We start from the raw sequence: 25344 nt of genomic DNA, 5'->3' as shown, positions 1-25344 counted from the left end.
TTTTTTTAATTCCAGAAGGACATTTTTTTGTATACTCTAACTTTATTTACAGTGTTACAAAGAAAAAAATAACTTGTTAAGACGTGCTGAGTTGTATGCTGCTCTGAGTCACCATGAGGCTCTGATTGACTTTGTCAGGAATAAGGGGGTAGGGCGCCTTAAGAATGGCTCCACTCAGCAGCGCCATACATGTGTTATACTCAACATCGCAGAAAAGAGCAGCAGCCAGGCACCGTCACACTGCGGTGATGCCTCTACACTTTCCTGTGAAGGAAGGGGGGCAAGGGGGTTGTAAAAATGGAGTGCATGCTGGGATTTTTTTTGTTTTAGGCCCAGATTTGGTGCAGTAAGTGCCTCCACCTTTCAAGCATACAAAGAAAAGCAGCAAAGAGCGACAGAACGAATGGATACAGAGAAGTGCATAGTGATCTGGTCCCCAGAAGCCACCAGTGATGGAAGGAGAAAGGATCTCACCACTCCAAAGCAGCAGAAATACACCTAACTTCAAAACGGAACCCCTACCGTCTGCCATCAGGCACGTCTTGGTAATCAACACCACTAAAAATGTCTCCCAGTCTTCCTTTTTTTCTCTTCTTAAAAGCAAGATTAGAAAAAGCCTTTGTTGAGGCCAAGTTGAAAGAAAGGCAGCAGAGTCTGTGCTCTCAGTGCTTGTTCATGCTCCAGAGGGGGTCCAGGCTACTGAGTGGGTCGTCACCGCCTTCCCCTCGAGTGCTGTGGAGACCCTGACCCTCTGTCGGCTGCAGGAAGCTCTGCTTGGTCACCCGCTGCTTCCCTTTGCCTCCTCCGTCCATAGAGAAGGCCTCGGGCGTCAGCGAAGCCAGGAGCTCCAGAGATGACGGAGCAGGAGCGGTGGAATCGGGGGGTGGGCTGATGCTGGGTGCAGCCTCAGGGACTGGTTGGTGGTTGGGGGCTGGTGGAGTGGAGGGGGAGGCAGCATCTAGGCCATTAGGGGGTGGAGGAGAGTGAGCAGGAGAGGACGGGGGCAGGCTGAAGGAATGATCTGTAGTGGCATCCTGGATGTCAACCATTGAGTCGAGGGCTGGTAAGATGGTGCCAACCTGCTCCTCCATGCCACAGGAGGCACCATACTCCATGGCTGGGTCTGTGGCACTGGGAGGCCGGATGCTGAGCTTAGCAATGGTGGCTTGGATGGAGCTGATGGGCATGTCACCGCCAAGGACGATATCCTGCTGGGATTCCTGTCTCAAGTAAGGCTGCAGAGAGAGAGAGGAATGTTACGATTAAAGACAAAAAACATGCACAGAAATGGCATCTCTACCTACTGCTGCTACAGATCTATTGGAAAGTAACGCTGTACCTCTTCTGACCAGAACTCGTAGGACTCCTTTAGAACAATCAGGTGTGCAAGATGTAAACAAATGCATTGTTTAAGTTAGACACAGGAAGTAATTCCCATGACCCTGGAATGGTTTCTACTATTCCTTATATTTCATGATCAAAACAATTTTAAGGGAATAAATGATCAATAATATGTAGATATTTAGAAAGATTATATACTCCGAGGATTGTCTAACTAAAAAAGTTCTTAAAACTACAAGTTCAGGATTCATGCTGCACACTATTTTGTATTAAAATGATCAAACCTTTGTAGCCGCAGAGTTGCTGTTCTTGCTGCAGGTGGCGGTCGCGATGCCATGACGCTGAAGAACCTGCTCAGCGTGCTTCAACACGGCCTCATAGCAGAACTTCAGGTGGAGCTAGAGACGAGCACAAAAGAAAGTATCAAGCCTATATAATTGCTCTGATTTAAAAAAAAAGTCTGTGTGTACTTGTCTGTGTGTAACTGACCTTTTCCTGAAGCATGTTCTTCCTCTGTTGCCTCATCTTCTTTACCAGCAATGGAAGATCTGGGATCCCGTTTCCTGCCTCCAGCTCCTGCAGCGCTGCGTATAGCAGGCAGAAGGCGCCGGTTCGTCCAACACCGGAGCTGATACAAAAAAAAGACTGACATGAGTAACAACAAACAAATCCCACGACACAAATTTTAGACTTCTATTATTTCACCTGCAGTGAACCACAACAGGTGTGTGTAAGGGCCTCTGGTGGAGGTAGTGTCCATGAACTTCCTGGATGAAACGCAGGAGGTTACTCTTGCTGTCAGGAAGACCCCTAATGAGAGATGAAGACACCTCAGTGGGTAAGCAGACATATGACAAGTGATCTGATTATTAAATAAGTGGCTTACAGCTCCGGCCATGAAGTAAACTGCAGATGGACAACGGTGCGCTTCAGGCTTTGGTCGCGGTACTGCAGACTGATCATGCGCTCAACGTGTGTCGGAGTTGTCTTCTGTGTGGTCAGGCTGAGTGTGATTGGTCCCTGAGAAAGCTGCTGGCCGCGTTCCGTTGGGAAGTAGCGCAGAACTTTGCCCTGAGAGGAACCAGGAAGTCAGTGTTAACACACTTCCACAAATAAAAAAGATAAATATTATGATAAATACATTATAACATCCTGCACCTTCTCCAGCTCCTGTTCTGAAACCAGCATGACTATCAGTGACACCTTCTGTTCATACACCATCAACCAAAAGTCAGCCGCTGTGCCAGTGAGCGGAGCCTGTGTGGCGATAAGGCGTGGACAGTATGGTGACAGCTCTTCCACATAGCTGGCATTGATGTAGTCATCTTTGCCCGACTGCAGCACCACACGGTTGAGATCGTATGGCATGACGTCCTGGTGGCGGTTCTTCATGGTGTAGCAGCGGGCGATGGCGATAGAAAGCTGGCGGGCATCTTTCTCCTGCTGGTCCTGCAGCTCCTTCCAGCGGGCGTCTAGCACTGACAGACCACCTTCACTTTCTGAGGGGTGTTCTAGGGAGTCCACCTGGGCCCTGTAGCGTTCCAGTTCACCATGAAGGCGCATAACACGTTCTGGAGCTTGGTATGGGTCGCCCTGTATTAGGAGTACACCCTGAGAGCTCTTCTTTCGGCGTTCCCCATCCTGAGGGTCAGCTTTGGTGGGTTGGAGGACGTTGGTGGGAGCCTTGGTTCCTCCAGGCTGGCTCTCTGGGCTTGAGGAGAGAAGGTCATCTGTGCTTGAGTTCTGCCGTTCAAACAACGACGTTGAGGGAGAAACGGCGGAGGGAGAGGGAAGAGTGGGTGGGGCTGTGCCTACAGGAGTGGCAGCTGGAGTGGGTCTCTGCTGGGGGTTAAGACTCAATGAGGCAGGTCCTGGGGAGGGAGATGGAGAGGGTGAAGGTGAAGGCGAAGGGGGGATAGTGTTGGGTGCTTGTGCTGCTGCAGGGCCTCCAGGAGAGGGCTGAATCATGTGTTGAGCAGGGGGGCCGTGTGCACCATGTGGGCCCATGGCAGTGGGTTGCTGGGGGGCACTTGCAGGTACATTAGGCCCTGGAGCTGAGGGATACACAGCAGAAGGCTGAGGATGGGTCATAGGAAGGGGAGCCTGAGGTTGTTGGTGAGTTGCGGGCTGAGGTGCCAGAGGCTGCTGAGGCATCAACGGAGCTCCTCCGGGGTAGCATACTCCCCCCGAAGGAGGAGGCTGTGGTTGGCTGGGAATCCGAATGGACTGCTGGGGCATATTTGGTATAGGAGGCTGTCCAGGGTGGGAGTGATGCTGTGGGGGAAGAGCAGTTGGGGGCATTTGAGGCATAGGGCCTCTTGGCAGGTGACTCTGAGGACCAGGCACCATATGAGGTTGTGAAGCTGGAGGCATCTGAGGGTGCAGGGTGGGATGAATGGGCTGACTAGTGGGGGGCATGTAGTTCTGTGAGACTGGAGGCATTGTCTGACTTGTGGGGGGCATCTGAGGTCTTGGACCTCCTGTTATCTGCATCTGTTGGTGTGGTGGGATCTGCTGGGTGCTGGCGGACATTGGGATTTGTTGCTGTTGTGGCAACATGTGTTGGTGAGGGAGACCAGTGGGCAGCTGTTGGTTAGGATGGGGCAGGTAGGGCTGAGATACTGCAGGGGCTTGTTGTGAAGTTGGGGGTGTGGGCGTGTGTGCAGTCTGAACCTGAGGTGGCCTTGGCATGGACCCTGGCATCATCTGAGGGTGCTGCTGGGGCACATAGCCCTGTGGAGGCTGGTAGCCTTGGGGTATCTGTGGCTGGGGCTGAAAGCCATTTTGTTGATGTGGCTGCAGCTGACCTGGGAATGGCTGCTGGTATTGAGGAGGAACACCAGGCTGAGGGGGCATATATCCATGTGGGTAGGCTTGTTGGGTCTGAAAAGGAGGGGGTGGGCCATGAATAGGTCTAGGCTGGTACCCCTGTGGGAGTGGATGGGGGTATGGCTGCGGATGCTTCTGCTGCTGGGATTGAGTGGCAGGTGTCTGGCTTTGAATGGGACCACGTGGTTGAGGAATAAATTGGGGGTATGTCCCCATCTGTGGAGTTACAGTGTACCCGGTTGATGCCACGGGTGGGACAGCATGGTGTGGTGTCGGGGTGTAGCTGGGGATAGGGGCCTGGATGCTGTCCACAGTGGTGGTTGAGGGACGAATCGGGACAGGGGCAACAGGGCCAGGCTGAGGAGCTTGAGGAGGAGGTGGCCTATAACTGGACACTTGGGTTGGCATTTGTGGAGGCATCTGTGGAGTCATCTGAGGGAGGGGCCCACGTGGAATAGGTCCCTGTGGTCCTATAGCCCCTGAAGTAGGAAACTGAGCTATCCTTGCAAGGAGCTCCGGAGGTGGCAGGTTTGCAGGGAATCGAGGAAGACCAGCAGCTGGAGCACCAGGCCAAGGCAGAGAGGTGCTACCACCAAGGTTAGCACCAGGCGGGATGAAGGCTTCAGGACGAGGCAGTCGAGCTGCAGTAGTAGCAAGGGAAGGAATGTCAGGTGGGAGACTACGGAGATCCTCAGGTAGGTCACCCCCCAAGGCCAAGATGGCTGCACTAAGCTGAGCCAACTCTGGGTCCTCCAGGCTGGAACAGGCAGAGTCAACATCTGGAGTCTTCGGCTTAAGGGACGGCTTTGCTGCTGTCGGCCGTGCTGGAGGTTTCTTCTGGGTCTCCCTGAGGAAGGAACAAAGAGAATGGGTACAACACAATTATTAATAACACAGGAAAATCATATTATAACATTGTTAAGTCAGGTTCTTCCTTACTTTTCCAAAAAAGGCTTCCTCTCCTCTGCCCTGGTCTGACACAGGGCTTTTGCTTTCTCCAGCAGAAATGATGCTTTGGCTTCCAGGTCATCATAGAACTCCTTCCCCTCCTGTGACTTCTTCATCAAGTCCTCATAGGCTTCATATGAGCCCACCAGACCCTGGACGGTGCTGTTCCACTGCTGCTCTGTCTGGCTCAGGCCCTTACGGACGGAGGCGTATTGAACATTGGCCTCGGTCAGGGCCTTCAAGATGTTTTCCTGTGCTGCGAGGTTCTGGTCAATGTACACCTTCACCTGCTCGTACTTCTTCAGCTGCTCCTCAAAAATACGCTAGAAAGACACATAAGGACATTCTTGAGTCTTTAATGATATTTTTCAAGACACAATTTGCATGTAAGAAAAAGCCACATACCTTCATATCTGCTCTCTCTGTAGTGACAAGAGTAGAGGTGATGTCGTCCTGCTGGATGAGGTCACGGAGCTGTTTTTCCAAAGAGCCCCTCTGTTCTCTCATCTCCTGCACCTTCCCCAGAATCCGCTTCATACACTGCAGCCCTGCTACTTCCTCTGGATACACACAATTCGATCATACAGAGTTTAAGGCATACTGTGTTTTATAGTGCAAATTTTTCATTCAAACTCAAACCCACCTTCACTGAGCTGGGGCCGTGGTAGGGCCTCCCTTAGACTTTCCAGGGGCCCTCCAAGGAGTCGCAGGTTGCTGATGTGTAGGTTCATGGCCCGGTGGAGCTCTGTGTTGGTAAAACTAGCCTTCTCATGGGCCTCCATGTATTTCTCCAGGTCCCTGCGGATCTCAGCAAGAGCCTGGCTTTGCACAGCGGGGTGGACCTCGCCCGCAACAGAGCCAACGACCTCCTGGAGGGATCGCTCGCCTGCTTCATCCATCTCCAGAACATCTCTGATCTCCTTCAGTGAAGACTCCACATCAGTGAAGACGCCAGAGAGCACTGCAAAGGGTAAGTGTTTGGTTTAGTCAGAAGCACTGAAATAAGTGTATGACAGTTAGAAGATAGTCTGAAAGAAGGGTCAGCCATGCTCAAAAGTAAGCACCCCCCTTTTTAATTCTGTCTTTTGTGTAAAACCTGATTGTAGTGGTTCTTAGTATTAGGTAAACAGAGCCCCAGACAAACAGCATATAACATTTTTCAACTTACTTGTTAAGTAAAAATGAAGCCACAAATTGAAGAACGTATTAAATGCTGTGTCCCCTTATTAGTTCCATATGATTTAAAAAGGTGAGCTGCAACAGGTGCTGCTGATTATCAGTGATTAACAGAGGAATTGATTATTTCTGTATACCAATGCAAATGTGAGGACATCTATCTATAGTGCCGGTGCCGAAGACACCGCGGCCCAGTGGTTCTTCGGACTACCGACCAGTGGCACTGACGTCACACATCATGAAGACCCTGGAGAGACTCATTCTGGAACAGCTCTGGCCTACTGTTAGGCCTCACCTGGACCCTCTCCAGTTCGCCTACCAGCCCCAGCTGGGAGTTGAGGATGCCATCATCTACCTGCTGAACCGGGTCTACACCCACCTGGACAAGCCAGCGAGCACTGTGAGAGTCATGTTTTTTGACTTCTCCAGTGCCTTCAACACCATCAAGCCGGCTCTCCTGGGTGAGAAACTGACAGCGATGCAGGTAGAGCTCCCCCTTGTGTCATGGATTGTGGATTATCTAACTGGTAGACCACAGTATGTGCGGATGCAGCGGTGTTTGTCTGATACAGTGGTCAGCAGCACCGGAGCTCCACAAGGGACAGTCCTCTCTCCCTTCCTCTTCACGCTCTACACCTCTGACTTCAGCTACCAGACAGAGTCATGTCACCTTCAGAAGTTTTCTGATGACTCTGCCATAGTGGGTTGTATCAGCAAAGGTGGAGAGTCTGAGTACAGGACTGTGGTTGACAACTTTGTTACATGGTGCGAGCGGAACCATCTGCTGCTCAATGTGGCAAAGACCAGGGAGCTGGTTGTGGACCTGAGGAGGACCAAGACACTCGCGGCTCCAGTTTCCATCGGTGGGCAGAGTGTGGACATTGTGGAGGATTACAAATACCTGGGAGTGGTGTTGGACAATAAACTGGACTGGACTAAAAATACTGAAGCCCTCTACAAGAAGGGCCAGAGCCGCCTCTATTTTCTGAGGAGGCTCCGGTCTTTTAACATCTGTCGGACTATGCTGAGGATTTTCTATGAGTCTGTAGTTGCCAGTGCCATTTTGTTTGCTGTTGTGTGCTGGGGCAGCAGACTGAAAGCAGTGGACACAAACAGACTCAACAAACTGATCAGAAGGGCCGGGGATGTGGTGGGGATGGAGCTGGACTCCCTGACAGCAGTGTCAGACAGAAGGATGCTGTCTAAACTGCAGGGGATCCTGGAGAACAGCTTCCATCCTCTACACCACGTGCTGCTGAAGTGCAGGAGTACGTTCAGCGCCAGACTGATCCCTCCCAAATGCAGCACTGAGCGCCACAGGAGGTCCTTTCTTCCTGTGGCCATCAAACTGTACAACACCTCCCTCTGAGATCAGATCTAACACACTGTCTTGTAATCTTATCCATATTGGATTTATTCAGACAAGATTTTACTGCACATGGTACAAGTTGTATTATATATGACTTTAGTCTCCACTTGCCAGGACTTGACTTGAATGTACATTAATGTTTAAAATTTATTAGGTTTTTATCTTATATTTTTTATTTTTATTGTTTACGCTCACTACTTTACCTTATTAGTATTTCTGTCTTTTTGAGTATACATGGAGCACCTGGAACGAAAACAATTTCCCCCCGGGGATCAATAAAGTATTTCTGATTCTGATTCTGATTCTGATCTATCTGACAGTAATTGGTAAATGATCCAAAGCACAGCAGCAAATCTACACCAAAATTAACCCCACTGAAATGCTGTGGTCGGAACTTTAGTGCCCAAAAACATCAATAAACTGACTCAATCAGAATCAGACTGTTCTGAAGAAGAATGGACCAAAATTCCTCCACAATGATGTAAGAAACTGATCAAGTCTGTTGCATCTGCTGCGTTTGTATTTGATGCACTAACCCTGCATGGACTGGATGAGGCTCTTGACGGTGTCTGGTCGGACACTGAGGGCAGCACACTTCTCCATCAGCACGGGAGGAATGTGGCTGTACATGTCCAGGTTGTCCACTGATTCTGGTTCCAGGCCCAGAGAGTCCATGAACTGCCTGCAGAGGAAGCAAGAAGAGTCTTTTGATACAAAATCTACTTCTATTTGGTAATGTCATGTCTAAAAGAGCAGCATGTGTGCATAACAAAAAGATGAAGGGGAAAAATGTACAAGCAGGTTCCTGCCTTGTGGCTGCACTCAAAAGGCTCTTACACAGGAATTTCCAGAGAACATGTGTAAAAAATACCCCCAACACACACGCACAGTTATACTCACTCTAGTGTTTCATTCTTGCTTTCAATTTTTGCCATGATGTCTCTCAGCAGCTTGGCCTTCTCCTCACTGGAAAAAACACACACAGATCAATAAACTTTCTCAATTTGTGAAAGGTTGACTATTTACGGTAAACATAAAATGCTGATGCCTACCTGTACAGTGAAGAGGCTTCATGAGCAGCCATGGGCACCAATTTGGAAAAGAGGTCTGGTCCAGTCACACTGGGATCGGTGGGATTGACGGGCAGAGCTTTCACCAGGGGAGCACCTGGAAGTGCACACAGTTCAACACAGATGAGAGAGAGGATTGCTCGTATGTAGATTAATTACAATGATAAAGCATGTAAAATAAACAGCTGTGGTCCCAGGATCACAGAATCTCATATGTTCAGTTGGTAAAATTTGCAGTCACATACTACAGAAAGACATAGCAGGAAGAAAACACAGCATGCTATTCAAACTGTGCATGCAGCTGACCTGTCTACTGTGTTGCATGCAGTGTGACACATGCAGTCAGCATAAAGAGGCTTCCTGTTACCTTTGACTGAGGCCAGAGTCTCCAAAGAGGGGACAGTCTCGTGATAGATGAAGTCATTGTCTTTTTTGGCAGAATTAAACCTGTAGGTTCAAAGAAAATATATGTATTTCAATAGGAGGTGACATACCAGAGAGACAACGTCAACATTTTATAAGTTCAACATAAGGCTCACTTTCCGCCGATAACATCCATGGTAAATCTCAGGGCTTCTTGCACACTGTCAGGTTGGCCCTAAATGTTTGGTTTTACAAATGGGAACACAAAGACAGATGAGATGATAATAACATTGTGAAGCTGTTAAGTAAGAGAAGAATATTGTACCTTGGCTAGCTTGATGGCCTCATTGAGTTTGTCCAAGGAGCTCTGCAGGTAAGCTAGCTGTGGAGAAATGGAGCATTTACAACAGTTAATGGTTGGAAAGGTAACTTCTGATAGCTGAGCAAACCTAGTAACACAAGCATCACAAAGACTCTCCAAGCAATCTCGTGGTTATTGAGGCCTAAAATAACAATTGCCGGAATTTGGAGCTTAAATTTAAAATGATTTTTGTATTGCTTTGAGATGATCAGCAGATTCAAATAACCTGCTCTTACCCGTTCACCATACTTCTGTTGCTCCTCTGCCTGTTTTCCCATATGAAGCTGTAGGAACAAATAAACAAACAAAAATCCAAGATGTTTGTGTGTGACTAAACACACTAATAACTTAATACAAACACTAACACTCTTACTCACATGTGCAATAGCAGCAAAGTAGTAGATCTTCATCTGAACCAGTTTCTTCCAGTCTTTTTGGATCTTTCCCAGCATGGAGGCTGTCTCTGAGTTCTCCAGAGCCCTGCAGGCCTCTTTATAGTAATCCACCACCTGCAGCAGGACAGCTATTAGCCTTTAGAGTTCAAGAATTATTGCTGCCATGATTAAAAATGACAAATATTTCATGAGAAGTTGACCTGAGCACTGATGCGGGCGACAAGAAAACTCTTCCTGTTATCCAGCATGGATTTTTCCAGAAGACACTCCTGAGCCTGGCCCTGAGAGGCAGACGCACATCGATAAGATGTAGTTCAGTGTGTGTGTAGGTGTGTTTACATGCATACCTGTGAGTAACCTACCAGCATGAGGTTGATGTTGAGGTTAAGAATCTGGTGGCTCATGTCCACGCTGAAGTTGTGGCTGAAGTGGTCTCTCAGGTAGGAGAAGGCCCCCGCTGAGCACTGGAAGTGAGTGCATGACACCTTCATGCCCTGGATGCAGAACACAGAGAGTTAGGGAGAAGTCTCACTGATGCATTTGTGCACCACACAATTATCCTGTGGGGATGTGTGTGTGTTACCTCCTCCGATACCCTGTTATCCATGGCTCCCAACATGGAGTGCAGAGCCCCTACAAATGGTCAACATATTCAACATATTATTCTGATCACATCCAGGAAATACAGATGAACTAGACATACATACTAGGAAGTGTCTGCCCAGTTTCCATTACAGGGAATCATTTCTGTTTGATAATAATGTAAGAAAAACTAGTTTTTTCTCCCACCAATGGGTTAAAAATACTACACTGTGAAACCTCTGAAATAACAGTGAAATAATAAACTTTCCTACAGTCCATGAATGCAACAGGTGGGATATTACTTCCATCAAAAACACATCATTCTACTTGCTCACCAAGATTGTAGAGTATGCATGCTTGCTCGTAGCTGATGTCATCATGGGTGACCGTTTTTCCAGAGAAGATTTCAGTCCTAAATGAGATTTACCATTTACATCATCTGTAAAGAACTGTACATTGTTAACATGTGAGGATCTTATCACATAATGCAATATGCAGGAACTTTACAGAAGTACCATTTCCCAGGATTAAAGTATTTTACCTGCACCTGCACATTCAGATTTAGAGCACTGACATAGAGACCAAATGACACTAATTGAAAAACTACAATAAGCTTTAGATCTGTAGATGTGAGCCGTGCAGCGTTTGCATGTGTGTTACTACCATGAGATGGGTACGCAAGCCTCCTGGCCTGGTCCCATGGGTACTCGGCTCTGGAGGTAATGCAGCTGGCCAAAATACTTCCTCAGTGTGCTGCATCCCTCAAAATCCCTCGTCACATTCACCGCACTCTGTAAACAAATAAAAACAATGTCTTAAAGTCACAACATTTAAGCAATCACTCATGTTTTAGTGATCTATAAAATAAATCATGTCAATGAGAGCTTGCATGTGGAAACTGCAAAAACTACACCGACTACTACTGGTCTCTACACCAAAAGGAAATCCGTGTCAGTAATAATGAAGCTCTTCAGTCTTCCTTCATCTGCTAAATTTATATTTCCTGTGAATATTTAACTAGAATAGTTGCAGTCAGTCATTTATTGTATCTATGATGATTCGCTATCTGACACATATGTTACTCACAGCAGGCCTTCACTTGATCTGTTACTGATGTTTTCATTACCTAATCTGCCTTTTTACAATTATTTCATTAATATATTAAATGTCAGTTAGGAAGGAAAAACCCCCACACATTCATTCAAAATATGTTTGGCTTTAATTATTAGGTTTCATCCAAAAAATAAGATGAAAGCTTGTCTATATAAATATATATATAAATATACACAGGCTGCATCACTGTGTGGCTGCACTGCCTCCATACAGGTGGTGGCCTGTTGGAAGCTTCATCCACCAACCACCTTCATCCACCAGGCTGTCAGGATGCTGAACTCAATCCGCTACCTCCCCCCTCTGCCCCCTGCCCCTGGACCCTAACTCTGCTGAACTCTTGCTTTAACTCTCTATTTTTGTTAACATTCTCATTTTTATCACAAGACTAAGGTGAGAGAGGAACCGTATTTTGGTTCATCTGTATGTTCTACACATAGAGTGAATTGACAATAAAAGTCTGAATCTTTAAATACCATCAAGGACACATAACAAACACATAATAATGTCATGCCGATGTGTCCCTGGATAAGACACTTGTGCTTTGAGTAGGTAGAAATATATGGTTATGATAAATTCATTCTACAGCTTGACAAAAATCCCAAACACACAAACAGCCATAAAGAGCTATCTACAGAAAAAACTATTTAATAACATGCAAACTATCAACAGTTGTTCCACTGCACTGATCAGCAATTCCTAAAGCCACAGGCATTTTAACAGAAAATATTTTATCTGATGTGAGGGGCCCACCTGCCGTAGAGTTTCCAGTTTCTTCAGCTGCTCGTTGTAATTGTCCGGATTCTCTCCGTAATTCTTCAAGATGAACTTTAGAAGAAGCAGAAGAAAAAGTTTGAACTTTTAAGTCTTTCAGCTGTGGCCATCCAGGTAGTCTTCAGCATGAGCCAAGAGTTCTCTGAGAGCCGTTAAGATCTCCCATCATGCTTTGCCAAGACTTTCCCTGTCCTCATAAGCCACTATAATAAGCAGCAATCTCCCTAATGTCAGGCTGGGGAGGTAAAATTCTTCTACTAGTCCTTCAGTTAAAATTAAATCACAAAAGCAGAGAGGTCACAGAGTCAATGGAAGGACAAAAAGGACACAGCATCAAGGTGGACACTGTCCTGTTTTGACATCCACACAAAAAAGGAAAAAAGGTTTAAATTTAGATCTGCTTTAATGTAATGATGACTGTTGGAGCAATTGTTCTTTGAAGAGACCTATCTTTTTAAATGGCTAGAGGAAGCACTTCTAAATAACCTGTCCTAAGGCCTAATGTGGGTTGTCCATCACAGAAAGGAAATGACTCAACAGGGCAAAGAGCTATGCTTTTATCTATGTCATGAAGGAGTTAAAAAGTGAGTCACCAGTCAAAGACAACACAAGAAGAGTACCACACAAGAAGCCTTCAAATGATTCAAATGAAGCATTTCCTTTCCAGTAAATATCAAACATGTGAATCAAGAAGAATGTCAATATTATGATATTGTTATTAATGAATCGAATGGGGAAGGTAGCTTTTAATTATGCAATTAAATCTGTCCTGACAACATATCAGGTGTCTGTGTAATAATAATATGAAAATAACACTTAGATTTCTCATTTGCTTACCAAAAAAATAAACAGTGTCTCTCTGGACTGGATTATCCAAACATATTCTCGGTGTCTTCCTTGAACGTATTTTTTTTTTTACTCACTCACAGTATCAGTTGCAGTTCAGGGACTACTTGTTCCTGTATTCTGTTAGTGTAACTACTGAATAATATGCATAAGATGACATATATGATCAGTGTTTAATAACATGTCACAGCAGAGCTTTCCTCTGGCAGTTGGCCTGGATTTCTGAAGCTGCTCCGCTCGCTCAGGTGCATGTGACAATGAGCTCACAGCTTGTTATTTACATGTCGGCAGTGTGGCTGGGCCGTGAAGAAGCCTGCCTTGTTATTTTATAAACATGTACATTAGCTTCGTTGTCGTTGCCAATTCTTCCTATTGAGTGAGCTAAAAGCTCATTATGGACTTTAAATAGTAGCTAATTATTAGCTAGTAGGCTGCTAGCTAACGTTAGCAAACAATAGGCGGTGGTCAGGGGATTTGCCAAAATCAGACCTTAGCTAGCTGTCCAGCTACCCGTTCGGGAAAATTCTCCTTTCCCCAACAGGCAGTGACAGCCAACCAACTATTCGTCGGAACTCTGGCTAACGTTAACGTCTTGATTGGGTTATCCAGTCGTCCATAATCCGTGTTTATTTGACTTTCGACCTCAGCCCTGTTGCTCCAATCCCCACCCAGCTCACCTGCCTCACCGACGGGCTGAACTGGAACTCCCCAGCCTCCTTTAAATCCAGCCAGATCATGGGCATACGGGGGACCGCCTCCATCGCGGCCGTCTCTACACGGGGCTGTCAGCCGGTACGGTGTCTAAAATCGCTTCGGTAGTTTGTATAGATATTAACGGTTTTCCAGAAGATAGCTCTCCCCCCCAAAACAACTGTGTCATGTATCCATTTACACTTCAACCGGAAGCTGGGAACGTAAGTGACGTAGGTCTGCAATATGGGCCCCGAGTGTTGCTGGGAAATGTAGTGTTGATGTGTTTGATTACTTTTTACCCGTTCACTTACGTGTTACGTTGTGACGTGTTATCATTACATTTTCCAATTACTTGAACCATTTTCCCAGAGTCCTTGTGTCTTTGTAGTCTCAAAGGCAATACAATGAACATCACATAAAAGAGAAATTACTGACAAGTCATGGCTTTATTATGTAAAACATAGTCTAACTCCCAACAAAGCACTATTTAAACACTGTGCTGTAATAATTTAATTTACCAAACACCTATCGTACATACACTTTCCTCCATACAGCATTCCTCTTGGGGTGCTGTAAACTGGATGACATCAGAGCCTTTCATACTGCACACCACAGACTGAGTATAGCTGTGATGGGTTAATTACTTTGACTAATCCATCATATAATGCATAATAGGATGGATGAGTATGCTCATCTGAAGCAATTGCCATCTGTTATTGTGTTATAAACAATATGAGAGTTGGCTTGGTACTAAGAGCTTTAGGAAAAAAATCACAGGCAAAAAATGCTCAGTTGTTTCTGTTTCCTGCCTACATATTGACTATGTTTCACATTTGCATATGGATTTGCTGCAGATCTATGAAAGATAATAAAGTGTATTTTCTTACCTAATTAGTCAATTGTTTTGTCAATAAAATTACAGAATTTTATGTTTATATTCATGTTTGCACTACAGGTATGAAACATGTAAGAGCACTATTGTAATACGTTTTTTCTGGGCTGTCATATTAATATAAAGTACTATTGTTTCATATAATAGACTCTTTAAAACACAGGCATAGATTATAAACAATCCACTGGCACTTCCTCTGACTGATATTATCATACCTATATATAACATTCATTTATAATTTACTGCCCACAAGCCCACTCTACAAAGCTAATGCAGTTTAATATAATTTCCTGCTCTCTAATGCAACCTGTGCCTCCTACAAAATAAGCAGCAAAAAAAAACTCTTAAATGGACTTCTGTCTGAGAAGTGAGAGTGTTAAAGGGTCCCCATGATTACTGCATTTTAAAATAAGTAGAAAATATGGGAGCAATTATCTTCTTTAACAGGCATATTTATATTCATAACTCCAGAAATTAGTTTTTAATGAAATAAGAGAAAAAAAAAAGATCATAATTTAGATTTCCATTCCACTGCAGTGTCAACATTGCAGGATAAGCTTTTTATGATCAGTGCTGCAGTGTGTGATGCAGAGTCTGCTGCAACACACATACATACATTATCTCCCACAGCAATGAGGTGTTTACTCGGCAGAGAGGTGGACCCTGATGAAATCATAAGGGTTTGTTTTGGCAAAAAAATCTTGTGTCATGGATTTTGTTACAAACTTGGAATTGTCTCACTGCAGTATTAGAAGCAGTCATGATGTGCCACTTTTTTTTTCTTTAATTCGGTTAAGCATTCTAATCTGTCTCACTAGGGACCCCGACTTTATTAAAGTGCCATACTCAATAAGCGCGGTGCTAATTAAATGCTCCTCAGCTATCATGGTGTCCTCCTTTGGTATCTGTGACTAATGCTGCAGCAGCAGCAGCCTTAAAGTCGGAGACACTAGTGTGAAAGTGAAGCGAACTAAGACTACGACTGGAAGATGAGTGAGATCTGTTTAATGTGTGGTCGCTTTCCCTTGAGCACTGAACGTAAGGTCAATTAAGTTTTTATTTGTATCTCATCAGAAACCACAAACCAGCCTCACAATCTGTGCAATATATGACAGCTTTGTCCTTTGACCTTTGAGTCAGACATGGAAAAACTGTTTGGAAACACATATTAACAGAAGAAAAAACAGGAAGAAAAAAAGAAAAAACAACCAAACGATGATAGAGCTGGACAATCAGGATGGCAGATTGGTGACAATGCTGGGGAAACAAAGCTTTATTTGAAGGCCAGATTAGTAGCTAGAGTTATTCAGTGAGAGTTATGTCAGTGAGTGCCTTGTTTTGCTTAAACAAAAGTGATCTATCGAAGTGTGATCTTCACAACACACATCTGTGGATAATGTGCATAATCAAAGGACATTTCTGAGGACCTCATACAGGTGTTGCTGCTTATGAGGATGGAAAGGGCTACACAACCATCTGTAAAGAGTTCGGACTCCACAAATCCACAGACACAGATTGTTGAATGTATTGTAAGAAGAATTGTAAGAATGGAGGAAATTCAAGTCAACTGTTACCCTTTAAAAATGACTTTAAAAACAACTTATGTAATAGGCCACAAGGTCACAAAGGAACCCAGGGTAACCTCTAAGCAGCTAAAGGCCTCTGTCACATTGGCTAATGTTAATGTTCATGAATGCACCATCAGTAGAACACTTAACAAATATGGTGTGCATGACAGAGCTGCTCTCCAAAAAGAACACTGCTGCCTATCAGCAGTTTGCTAAAGCTCACAAACCAGAGGGCTGCTGGGAAAATATTTTGTGGACAGATGAAATCAGAATAGAATTATGTGGCTTAAATGAGAAGCTGGATGCTAGGAGAAAGAATGACACTGCATTCCAGTATATGAACCTATCCTATATGTTAAACATGGTGGTGGTAGTATCATGGTTGGACCCTGCTTTGATGCACCTGAACCAGGACACACACACACACATATATATATATATATATATATATATATTTCTGTTTCGCTTGTTTGATTTGGTGCTCTTCAGTACACATGTGAAAACTGACTCATGTTTTTGTGCTTATTTATGCAGAAATATAGAAACTTCTAAGGAGTTCACTAACTTAGCAGCACTGTGCTTGGGAAGAGTCAGCAGAAAGAAGAAAGACTAGAAATCACATAGACGATAATAATAAATAATAAATAATTTAATAAAGTAAAACCACATAAGAATGACTAGACTTAAATTATATATCTACTTAAAATCTATAAATAAATAATAGATACAAATAAATTCATCAATAAATATGTAATATAAATTATATAAATTCATCTATAAAATGTGTTTTAAAAAGAAGATAAGCCTTATCTTATCCAGTTCTACCAATGCAGAGGGGGCCCTGATGACAAAAGCCCAATAATTGTATGTGTTTTGTATCTGCAGGGCCAAAAGTGTCCTATATGGACACCCAAAATGTCCATAAAGTCCTTTTTAGCCACAACCATCAGACACTAATTTGGCAGGATGAAGCTTGTCTACTAGCCTCTCCTGACAGTCTAATGTCTGTGCAGCTCAGTAGAAAACATAATTTCAATATGGCCATGGCTTTGATCTCAGTGGTAAAGGTTAAAATATTAAACAGGCAAACGGCATACACTTTCCTGTTATCACAGTTTCTTGTCTTTTCTCTCTCCCACCAGGGGGCGATGTGCCTCTGTGCAGAACAGTGCCAGCATCAACACCATAGATATGCCGAAGATGACTCTGCTGCATAGCTCCACTGGGGCCTCAGGGAGGAGGCCGAGCCCCCTGGGGAGAAGGGTTCACACACACACACAGACACACACACGCAGGCAGGCACGCACACACACTCACACACAGACACACACACACACACACATCCTCGCTTTAAGCAAGTTCACTTAGATTGATACCACCAACAAGACTGAGCTGACAGTGCTGCTACAGGTGGATGGATGGAGAGGGAGAATCTAAGGAGACAGAGAATCAGACAGAGTTTAGGAGAGAAAAAAGAGGAAAGGCCAAACACTGAATAAGATACAGACAGATGAGGGAGGAAGAGGGGGTGAGACATGTCTAAGTGGCGAAGAGAAATGGACATGATGTTAAGAAGGACAAAGAGAGACGAAGGTGGGATCTTAAAAGGGTGGATGAAAGGAGATAGAAGGACATATGGAAGGACAGAAAAGAAGAGACAAGTCATGTCAGGTCAGCTGTGCTTCTCAAACATATGGTACGAGGTGAGAAAGTAAGATAACAGAACAGGAAGCAGACAGAAAATGACCAAGCACATTTCAGCCAAGGCAGGTAAAAATGAACACGGAGAGGAGAGGGAGATGGACAGATAGATGAAGGCGGGGAAGACACAGATGGATAAATGAGAGGCTGCCGAGAGACGAGGGAGGAAGGAAGATGGACAGAGATTACGGGGACAGCAGAACAGAAAGAAGGGACAGGGGAGAGAAATGTGGGAGTAGAGGAGATTAAAAAAGGCAGAGACAAAATAAGGAGGTGGACAGTCAAAAAAAAACAAAGAAAGGAGACAGAAATGTGAGGCATCAACATGTTCGCACAGCCCTCCTGTGATTTCCAAAATACGTTCCATGTTTTCTAAGTGCGACTAGTCGGAAGGGTGTTGCTATGGTTTCAGTGGCCAGGCAGCCTCCCTCTACCAGACAGCCATGTTGCAAACAGTTCTTATCACAACACCACGCATTTAGACACCATTTCACACATAGAATCGGATTAGACCTGGTCTCTGAAGACAGGAAGACTTCATCCCAATAGTGACAATAACAGAGGCAGAATCATGCTGAAATTAGTGGACCGGATTAGTGTTTGGAGATTTGTGAAAAGGCCCACATCCACTCCTACCAAGGCCTTGCATAACAAGAGAATTGTGGGGGCTCTCAGGTGGTACGTAGGAGGTAGTTAGCATTAGATAACTTCTCTCCTCACATATGAAGGCCTGGAGCTAAAGCAGCTGTTTGACCTGTCTGCATCAATAAACGCCCACTGTGACCATGACAGGAAATGCTGCATGTGCTCTATAGGCTGAGGTAGCTGAGAAATGGGATGATGGAACATAACATGTTTAGAATACTGACTCAGTTATGTTTCGGATAAAGTGCACAGGAATAATTAGAATAAAATGTTATTTTTAAACTTGAGGCATCACATTGTATCATATGATCATCATTGACATCGGTTAAGAAATGCACAATGTTTGCCTATGTACAATCAGAAAATGATGTTATTCAACAGGTGTCAGTATATGATAAAACAGCAAGTGCAAGTGTTTGTTTTGGCTAAAGTCTTAGTTTCGTGTGGATAAAGCTAATATCAATAATGGATGAATGCACGAAGGGTCTGTTGTAAGGTTTCCACTTCAATTCATTTTTTCTACTGAACTAATATTACATATTCATTTGGAGACTAAAAGTGTTGTTATGGCACAGGCGTATGAATCTCCATGCAAATGAAGAAATTCACTGGTTGCATCTTGATTAACAAGTAAATTGAGGATATGCCCTGACACAAAACCTGAGACTAAACCTGTGAAATTGAACAAAATGTTACAGTTGTATTTTGCATACTTGATTATGTATATGACTTATGACTTTTATGGCGTGGTGGCCAAGTGGTAAGGCGTTGGTCTCGTAAACCAAAGATCATGGGTTCAATTCCCATCCATGCCTTCAAAGTTCATTTATGCAATTTCCCCGTGTGGAACTAATAAAGGGATTCTTAATCAACATGTTTAGTTATATGGATTCTCCTGACTCAGAATGGGCCACTGGGCAGTGGATATAAATTTCAGTTAGCATGCATACGTAGAGAAGGTTGAAGCAAGGCGTCTGGACTTGTAGAGTTTTCTAGAAGACGTTTCGCTGCTCATCCAAGCAGCTTCATCAGTTCTAACTGTTTGGTGGGGAAACATGGTTTATATGTGGTTACAGACCTATGTGGGTGGGTCTGGGTAAAACTTAAAAAAAAACTTACAAACATTAGCACTAAATGTTTCCATACTTACCTGTGATGTTCTGGCTTAACAAGTAAATTGAGGATATGCCCTGACACAAAACCTGAGACTAAACCTGTGAAATTGAACAAAATGTTACAGTTGTATTTTGCATACTTGATTAGGTAAGTATGGAAACATTTAGTGCTAATGTTTGTAAGTTTTTTTTTTAAGTTTTACCCAGACCCACCCACATAGGTCTGCTACCACATATAAACCATGTTTCCCCACCAAACAGTTAGAACTGATGAAGCTGCTTGGATGAGCAGCGAAACGTCTTCTAGAAAACTCTACAAGTCCAGACGCCTTGCTTCAATCTTCTCTACGTATGATGACCTGGATGACTGAGAATCTTTATCAACAGTTAGCATGCATAGTGCAAAGAGTCTGATTGAACACACATCATGCTTTTCATGACATTTGATAAATATACACTGCTCAAAAAAAATAAAGGGAACACTAAAATAACACCTCCTAGACCTCAATGAATGATAAATCCCAATTGAAAATCTTCATTCATTACATAGTGGAATATGTTGAAAACAAAATAAGATAAAAATGATCAATGTAAACAAAAATTATTATCCAATGGAGGTCTGGATTTGGAACCTTACTCAAAATGAAAGTGGAAAATCACATCACAGGCTGATCCAACTTGAGTGGAAGTTCCTCAAGACAAGTCAGACTGAGGCTCAGTAGTGTGCGTGGCCTTCACGTGCCTGTATGACCTCCCTACAACAACTGGGCATGCTCCTGATGAGGCGGTGGATGTTCTTCTGAAGGATCTTCTGCCAGACCTGGATTAAAGTATCAGTCACCTCCTGGACAGTCTGTGGTGCAACGTGGCGTTGGTGGATGGAAGGAGACATGATGTCCCAGGTGTGATTGGATTCAGGTCTGGGAAACAGGCAGGCCAGTCCATAGCATCAATGCCTTCATCATGCAGAAACTGCTGACACACTTCATCCTCATGAGGCCTAGCATTGTCATGCATCAGAAGGAACCCAGGGCCCACTGCACCAGCATATGGTCTCACCATGGTCTGAGGATCTCATCCTGGTACCTAATGGCAGTCAGGGTACCTCTGGCTAGGACATGGAGGGCTGTGTCTCCAAAGAAATGCCTCCCCACACCATTACTGACCCATCGCCAAACCGGCCATGCTGGAGGATGTTACAGGCAGCAGAACGTTCTCTTAGTGTTCTCTGGCAAATGCCAGTCGCCCTGCACGGTGTTGGGCTGTAAGCACAAGCCCCACTTGCGGATGTCGGGAGTCTGTTTCTGACAGTTTGAGGAGAAAGATGCATATTAGTGGCCTGCTGGAGTTCATGTTGCAGGGCTCTGGCAGTGCTCCTCCTGTACCTTCTTGCACAAAGGAGGAGGTAATGGTCCTGCTGCTGGGTTGTTCCCCTCCTACGGCCCCCTCCATGTCTCCTGGTGTACTGGCCTGTCTCCTGGTATCTCCTCCATGCTCTGGACACTGTGCTGACAGACACAGCAAACCTTCTTGCCACAGCTCTCATTGATGCGCCATCCTGGATGAGCTGCACTACCTGAGCAACTTGTGTGGGTTGTAGACACCGCCTCATGCTACCTCTAGGGGTGAGAGCACTGACAAAATGCAACAGTGATCAAACATCAGGCAGAAAGGATGAGAGCAGAGAAATGGTCTGTAGTCAGCACCTGCAGAACCTCTCCTTTATAGGGCTGTCTTGATCACTGCCTCTCATTTCCACCTGTTGTCTGTTCCATTTGCACAACAGCAGCTGAAACTGATTCACAATCAGTGTTGATCCTAACTGGACAGGCTGATTTCACAGAAGTGTGACTGACTTGGAGTTACATTGTGTTGTTTACACATGGTGTTTCTTTTATTTCCTTTGAGCAAATTCAGTGCTGGACCACTGAAGTGAGAACATTTCTGTATAGCGTAAAACCAAGTCTTAACCCTTAAATAGCCATTAAAAAATAGTCCTCACTATACAAAAATGAACTCACTTCAGTGGTCTAACACCGACACTGGTTCTCACAAAAATAGCTGTACGCACACACACACACACACACACATGTCAGGTGAGATGTGGGGAGTAATAAAATATGGAAATTTGGTGACAAATAAACAATGAGTAACTAGCAGATGTGAAATTCTAATTTGTGCAGGTGAGCAAAAAGCAAAACCTCATGAGACAGACTGTGTATTCTCCAGAGAGAGGAAACACCTGGACTGTAAGAGAAACGGACTGAAATGTACATAAAAGTATATACCTAAGGATACTTGAATTTGGAGTGGGTTCAGTGAAGAAAACACATCTAATATTCATCCATATTTCTCCGACATCTATCAGAATAACAGCTTCTTAGTCTCAATATTTACTGATGTTTGTTTAGCCAGAGTATTCTGAAAATGAGTCCTTATTTCTGGTTGTGTAACAATCTGGATCTAGATGTTTGCATAGTGTTGCAGTGTTGGAGGACTCCTCTGTGACCGTTATCTAACAGTACTCACCAACTTGTTGTCTTCAGGCATGTCAGAAGACACCTGAGCCAGGGGGACACAACTGCTCGATACGTGGTGGATAATGGTGGGGTCGTCACCATGGTGATGGATCAACTCAGCCTCAAGCAGACAGCAGCCATGAGCCGACGGTTCATTGTCACCCAGCAGGGGCAGCAGAGTGAGTGGGCAGCATGTGTACTTGAATACTGATCAGCATCGACAGGGAGAATACATAATTTGAAATAATACAGAAAAAACAATAAGACAAGCCGTGGACACACAGAATACACATGTTTGTAGTCTGGCTCTCTGTAGTAGGAAATTGGTAATGACAATTTTGCAGAATGTATCACATTTTTAATCATTTTTTATTACAAAAATATAAGTTTAATATAGATCCTAGAAGCCAAAAAAGCTTTAAAGTCAGATCAGTTCAACAACACACTGCTGACAGGATTTGGTAATGAGCAGTGACTATGACTCCATAAAGTACCACTGTACAGACAAAGATAATCATGGAGCAATTACTGTAAGAGCACTTTATTCAGGGTGACCTGTACGGAGCAGATAGGATAGCTCAGAACACACACCAGTTTATGGATGTACCTTTCCTATCTGTTCTGGCAATCTAACCTGTGATCTGTGATTCAGAGTACCCTCCTCCTTCCAATCAGCCGACATGTAAACTACAGTCATTTCTAAGACCCATGTTAACATTGTATTTGCCATTCGAAAATACTATTGCATTAATGTTCAAAAGTTAGGACTCCTCTTTTAGCAGCAATAAGTTGAAGCAATCATTTCCTGTTTGACTTCATCAGTCTCTCACATCATTGTGGAGGAATTTTGGTCCATTCTTCTTCACAACATTGATTTAGTTCATTGAGGTTTTTAAACATTCACTTACAGTATTTTACTTGGATTGAGGTCTGGACTTTGACTAATCCACTCCAAAACCTTGATTCTTTTATTTTTCAGTCATTCTGATGTAGATTAGCTGCTGAGCTTTGGATCATTGTTCTGTTGTATGAGCCAGTCTCCACCAAGCTCCTGTGTCTGTAAAACAAACAAACAGTCATCATCCCTCCACCATCATGCTTGACAGTGTGTATGAGGTGTTTCTGCTGAAATACTGTGTTTGGTTTTCAGCACAACTCCACTTTGGTCGCATCTGTCCATAGGACATTGTCCCACAAGAACAATCTATGTGCTTTTTAGATCGAATAGGTTTGAATAAGAAATAATAAGAACAGTCTTACGTAAGGCAGAATTAAAGTCATCATCCACTGTAAAAAAAATTTTGTTCAGCAGCAATTTGTGTTTACATATTGTTTGATATTGATTTTTTTAGATATGTCACTGTTGTGTACTTTAGTGTTATTCTCTGTAAACGCAAAATAACAGGAAGTCATTTTGACTTTCATTTAAGAAGGAAGATTCTTCTAAGTAACGACGATTCATAAATATGGTGCTATAGTAAGTTAGCATTGTTAAGAGAGGTTTTCTTGTCACTCAAACTGAAATTTCAGCCTAATTCTCTCACAAATGTCATCTGACACAGTACAATTAATGCTCTGAGACACTGGGCTAATTTGGTGCTGTGACTGTTCCCATTCTGTCTACTACAATTCCTACAAATTGATAGAAGTGCATTACTAAAAAATAAAAGATGGAGTAGGAGTGCTGCTTAATGTCCTCATTATGTTTTAATGTGCATGAAATAAATTACAGTCTAAATATTTAATGATAATCTGGAATAACATCTGGATTTCATAAAGGATAAAGTTCTTCACCTTGTAAAGACCTCCACACTTATTTGTTGTTATGAGAGTAAAATGTATGTAAATTGTTTTGTGCTGCAGCCAGTGAAGGCATTTATCTTCCCAGCTGCCTCAGTCAAGCATTTTTCAGTGGACTCCAGTAATAACTGTCATTACAGTGGGCAGCTCCCAGTAGCCCACAGTGGTGAAAAATGCCACCGCACTTGTCTTTCTGTTCACAAAACTCTTCAAATGCGAGCACAAAATGGCTCAGTGGGAATCAGGCCTGTCTCTGATGTGCTGCGAGTTCCTCAACAGCTTGCTTCCTTTTGATGTACTTTGAGGACTAAAGCAGATTGCAGCTGACGTGAATCTGACAGACCGGCTCCAGACTTTTAACAAGACGGAGGATCACATCTCCACTTCTTCATCCGCCTCACACGGGCTGCCAGAGCTTCCCGAGCTGATCCCACATTCTAGCCTTAAAAGCACTTGATGGCCCCTTGTCCTCCGTGTGTTGCAGAGCTCTAAAAGCTGGATATTACCTGGCAGGGGCCTGCAGGCTGTCCCAGAGAGAGTACAGAAGTGACAGCAACTCATATGTCAGGGCCTTCAGGCTCAGAACGGCCTGCCTGAGGAGTTCAGCTGCTCGCTGACGTCTTTTACCTCGACAGGATGGTGATGATAGATGTTTTTCTCCATTGATTTGTCTTGCCCTTTTACAAAGTCTGCATCAGCAAAGCTCTGCTCATTTCTATTTTAAGGTTTGTTGGATGCCTGTCAATCCATCATACACCAACACCTAGTGGATGATGAAACATTTTAGGGTTCTTTCTCACTTTCTTCTTGCAAAGACAAAGTTAGGAAAGTTTTATCATCAATTTGAGCTGCAGCTACTCTAAAAACAGAAATACACTGTAGATAATGCAAGTTAGCCCAGAAAATGGTGCTGATCATCAGTTAAAGCTTGGTGGAAACTGGCTCATATCCAAAGCTCAGCAGCTAATCTACATCAGAATGACTGAGTCAAGGTGTTGGAGTCGTCTAGTCAAAGTCCAGACATTAACACAAAGGACTTGAAAAGATCTGTTTATAAGTGAATTCAAATAAATTTCACAGTGGAAAAAGTTATATGTTGTTGTTTGTCTGAGTTTGTATTAATAAGACCCACTATGATCAAAGGATTTCTATTATGTGTTTACACAAAGAAACACAGAACTACTAACTTTTAAACTCGTCTTCCCTACATGTGACATTTTGTAGTGCTAATAAATGTGTAGTTTAAG

At 43.9% G+C, this 25344-nt stretch overlaps 1 protein-coding gene and 1 non-coding gene across 2 annotated transcripts; one reads left to right on the top strand and one right to left on the bottom strand.

Moving 5' to 3' along the window:
- Nucleotides 1-50: 50 nt before the first annotated feature.
- On the bottom strand, nucleotides 51-14076 carry ptpn23a (protein tyrosine phosphatase, non-receptor type 23, a). Its single transcript, XM_028424996.1, has 24 exons — nucleotides 13842-14076; nucleotides 12298-12372; nucleotides 11098-11225; nucleotides 10770-10846; nucleotides 10436-10485; nucleotides 10215-10346; nucleotides 10053-10133; nucleotides 9835-9966; nucleotides 9694-9741; nucleotides 9422-9478; nucleotides 9273-9331; nucleotides 9101-9180; nucleotides 8716-8830; nucleotides 8564-8629; nucleotides 8200-8345; nucleotides 5762-6079; nucleotides 5524-5678; nucleotides 5110-5441; nucleotides 2500-5017; nucleotides 2228-2412; nucleotides 2047-2151; nucleotides 1831-1969; nucleotides 1626-1739; nucleotides 51-1235 (listed from the first exon to the last, which is right to left on the bottom strand). The coding sequence occupies exons 1-24, from the start codon at nucleotides 13923-13925 to the stop codon at nucleotides 663-665; spliced, it is 5769 nt and encodes a 1922-aa protein (XP_028280797.1). The 5' UTR covers nucleotides 13926-14076; the 3' UTR covers nucleotides 51-662.
- A 5330-nt stretch (nucleotides 14077-19406) lies between these two features.
- Nucleotides 19407-19478, top strand: trnat-cgu (transfer RNA threonine (anticodon CGU)). Its single transcript has one exon. It is a non-coding gene; the product is annotated as a tRNA-Thr (tRNA).
- Nucleotides 19479-25344: the final 5866 nt, after the last annotated feature.

The sequence above is a fragment of the Parambassis ranga genome, chromosome 16 (assembly GCF_900634625.1).
Source record: "Parambassis ranga chromosome 16, fParRan2.1, whole genome shotgun sequence".
Taxonomy (NCBI): Eukaryota; Metazoa; Chordata; class Actinopteri; family Ambassidae; genus Parambassis; species Parambassis ranga.
The sequence above is the reverse complement of the archived record's forward strand: the minus strand, read 5'-3'. Positions and strand labels throughout refer to the sequence as shown.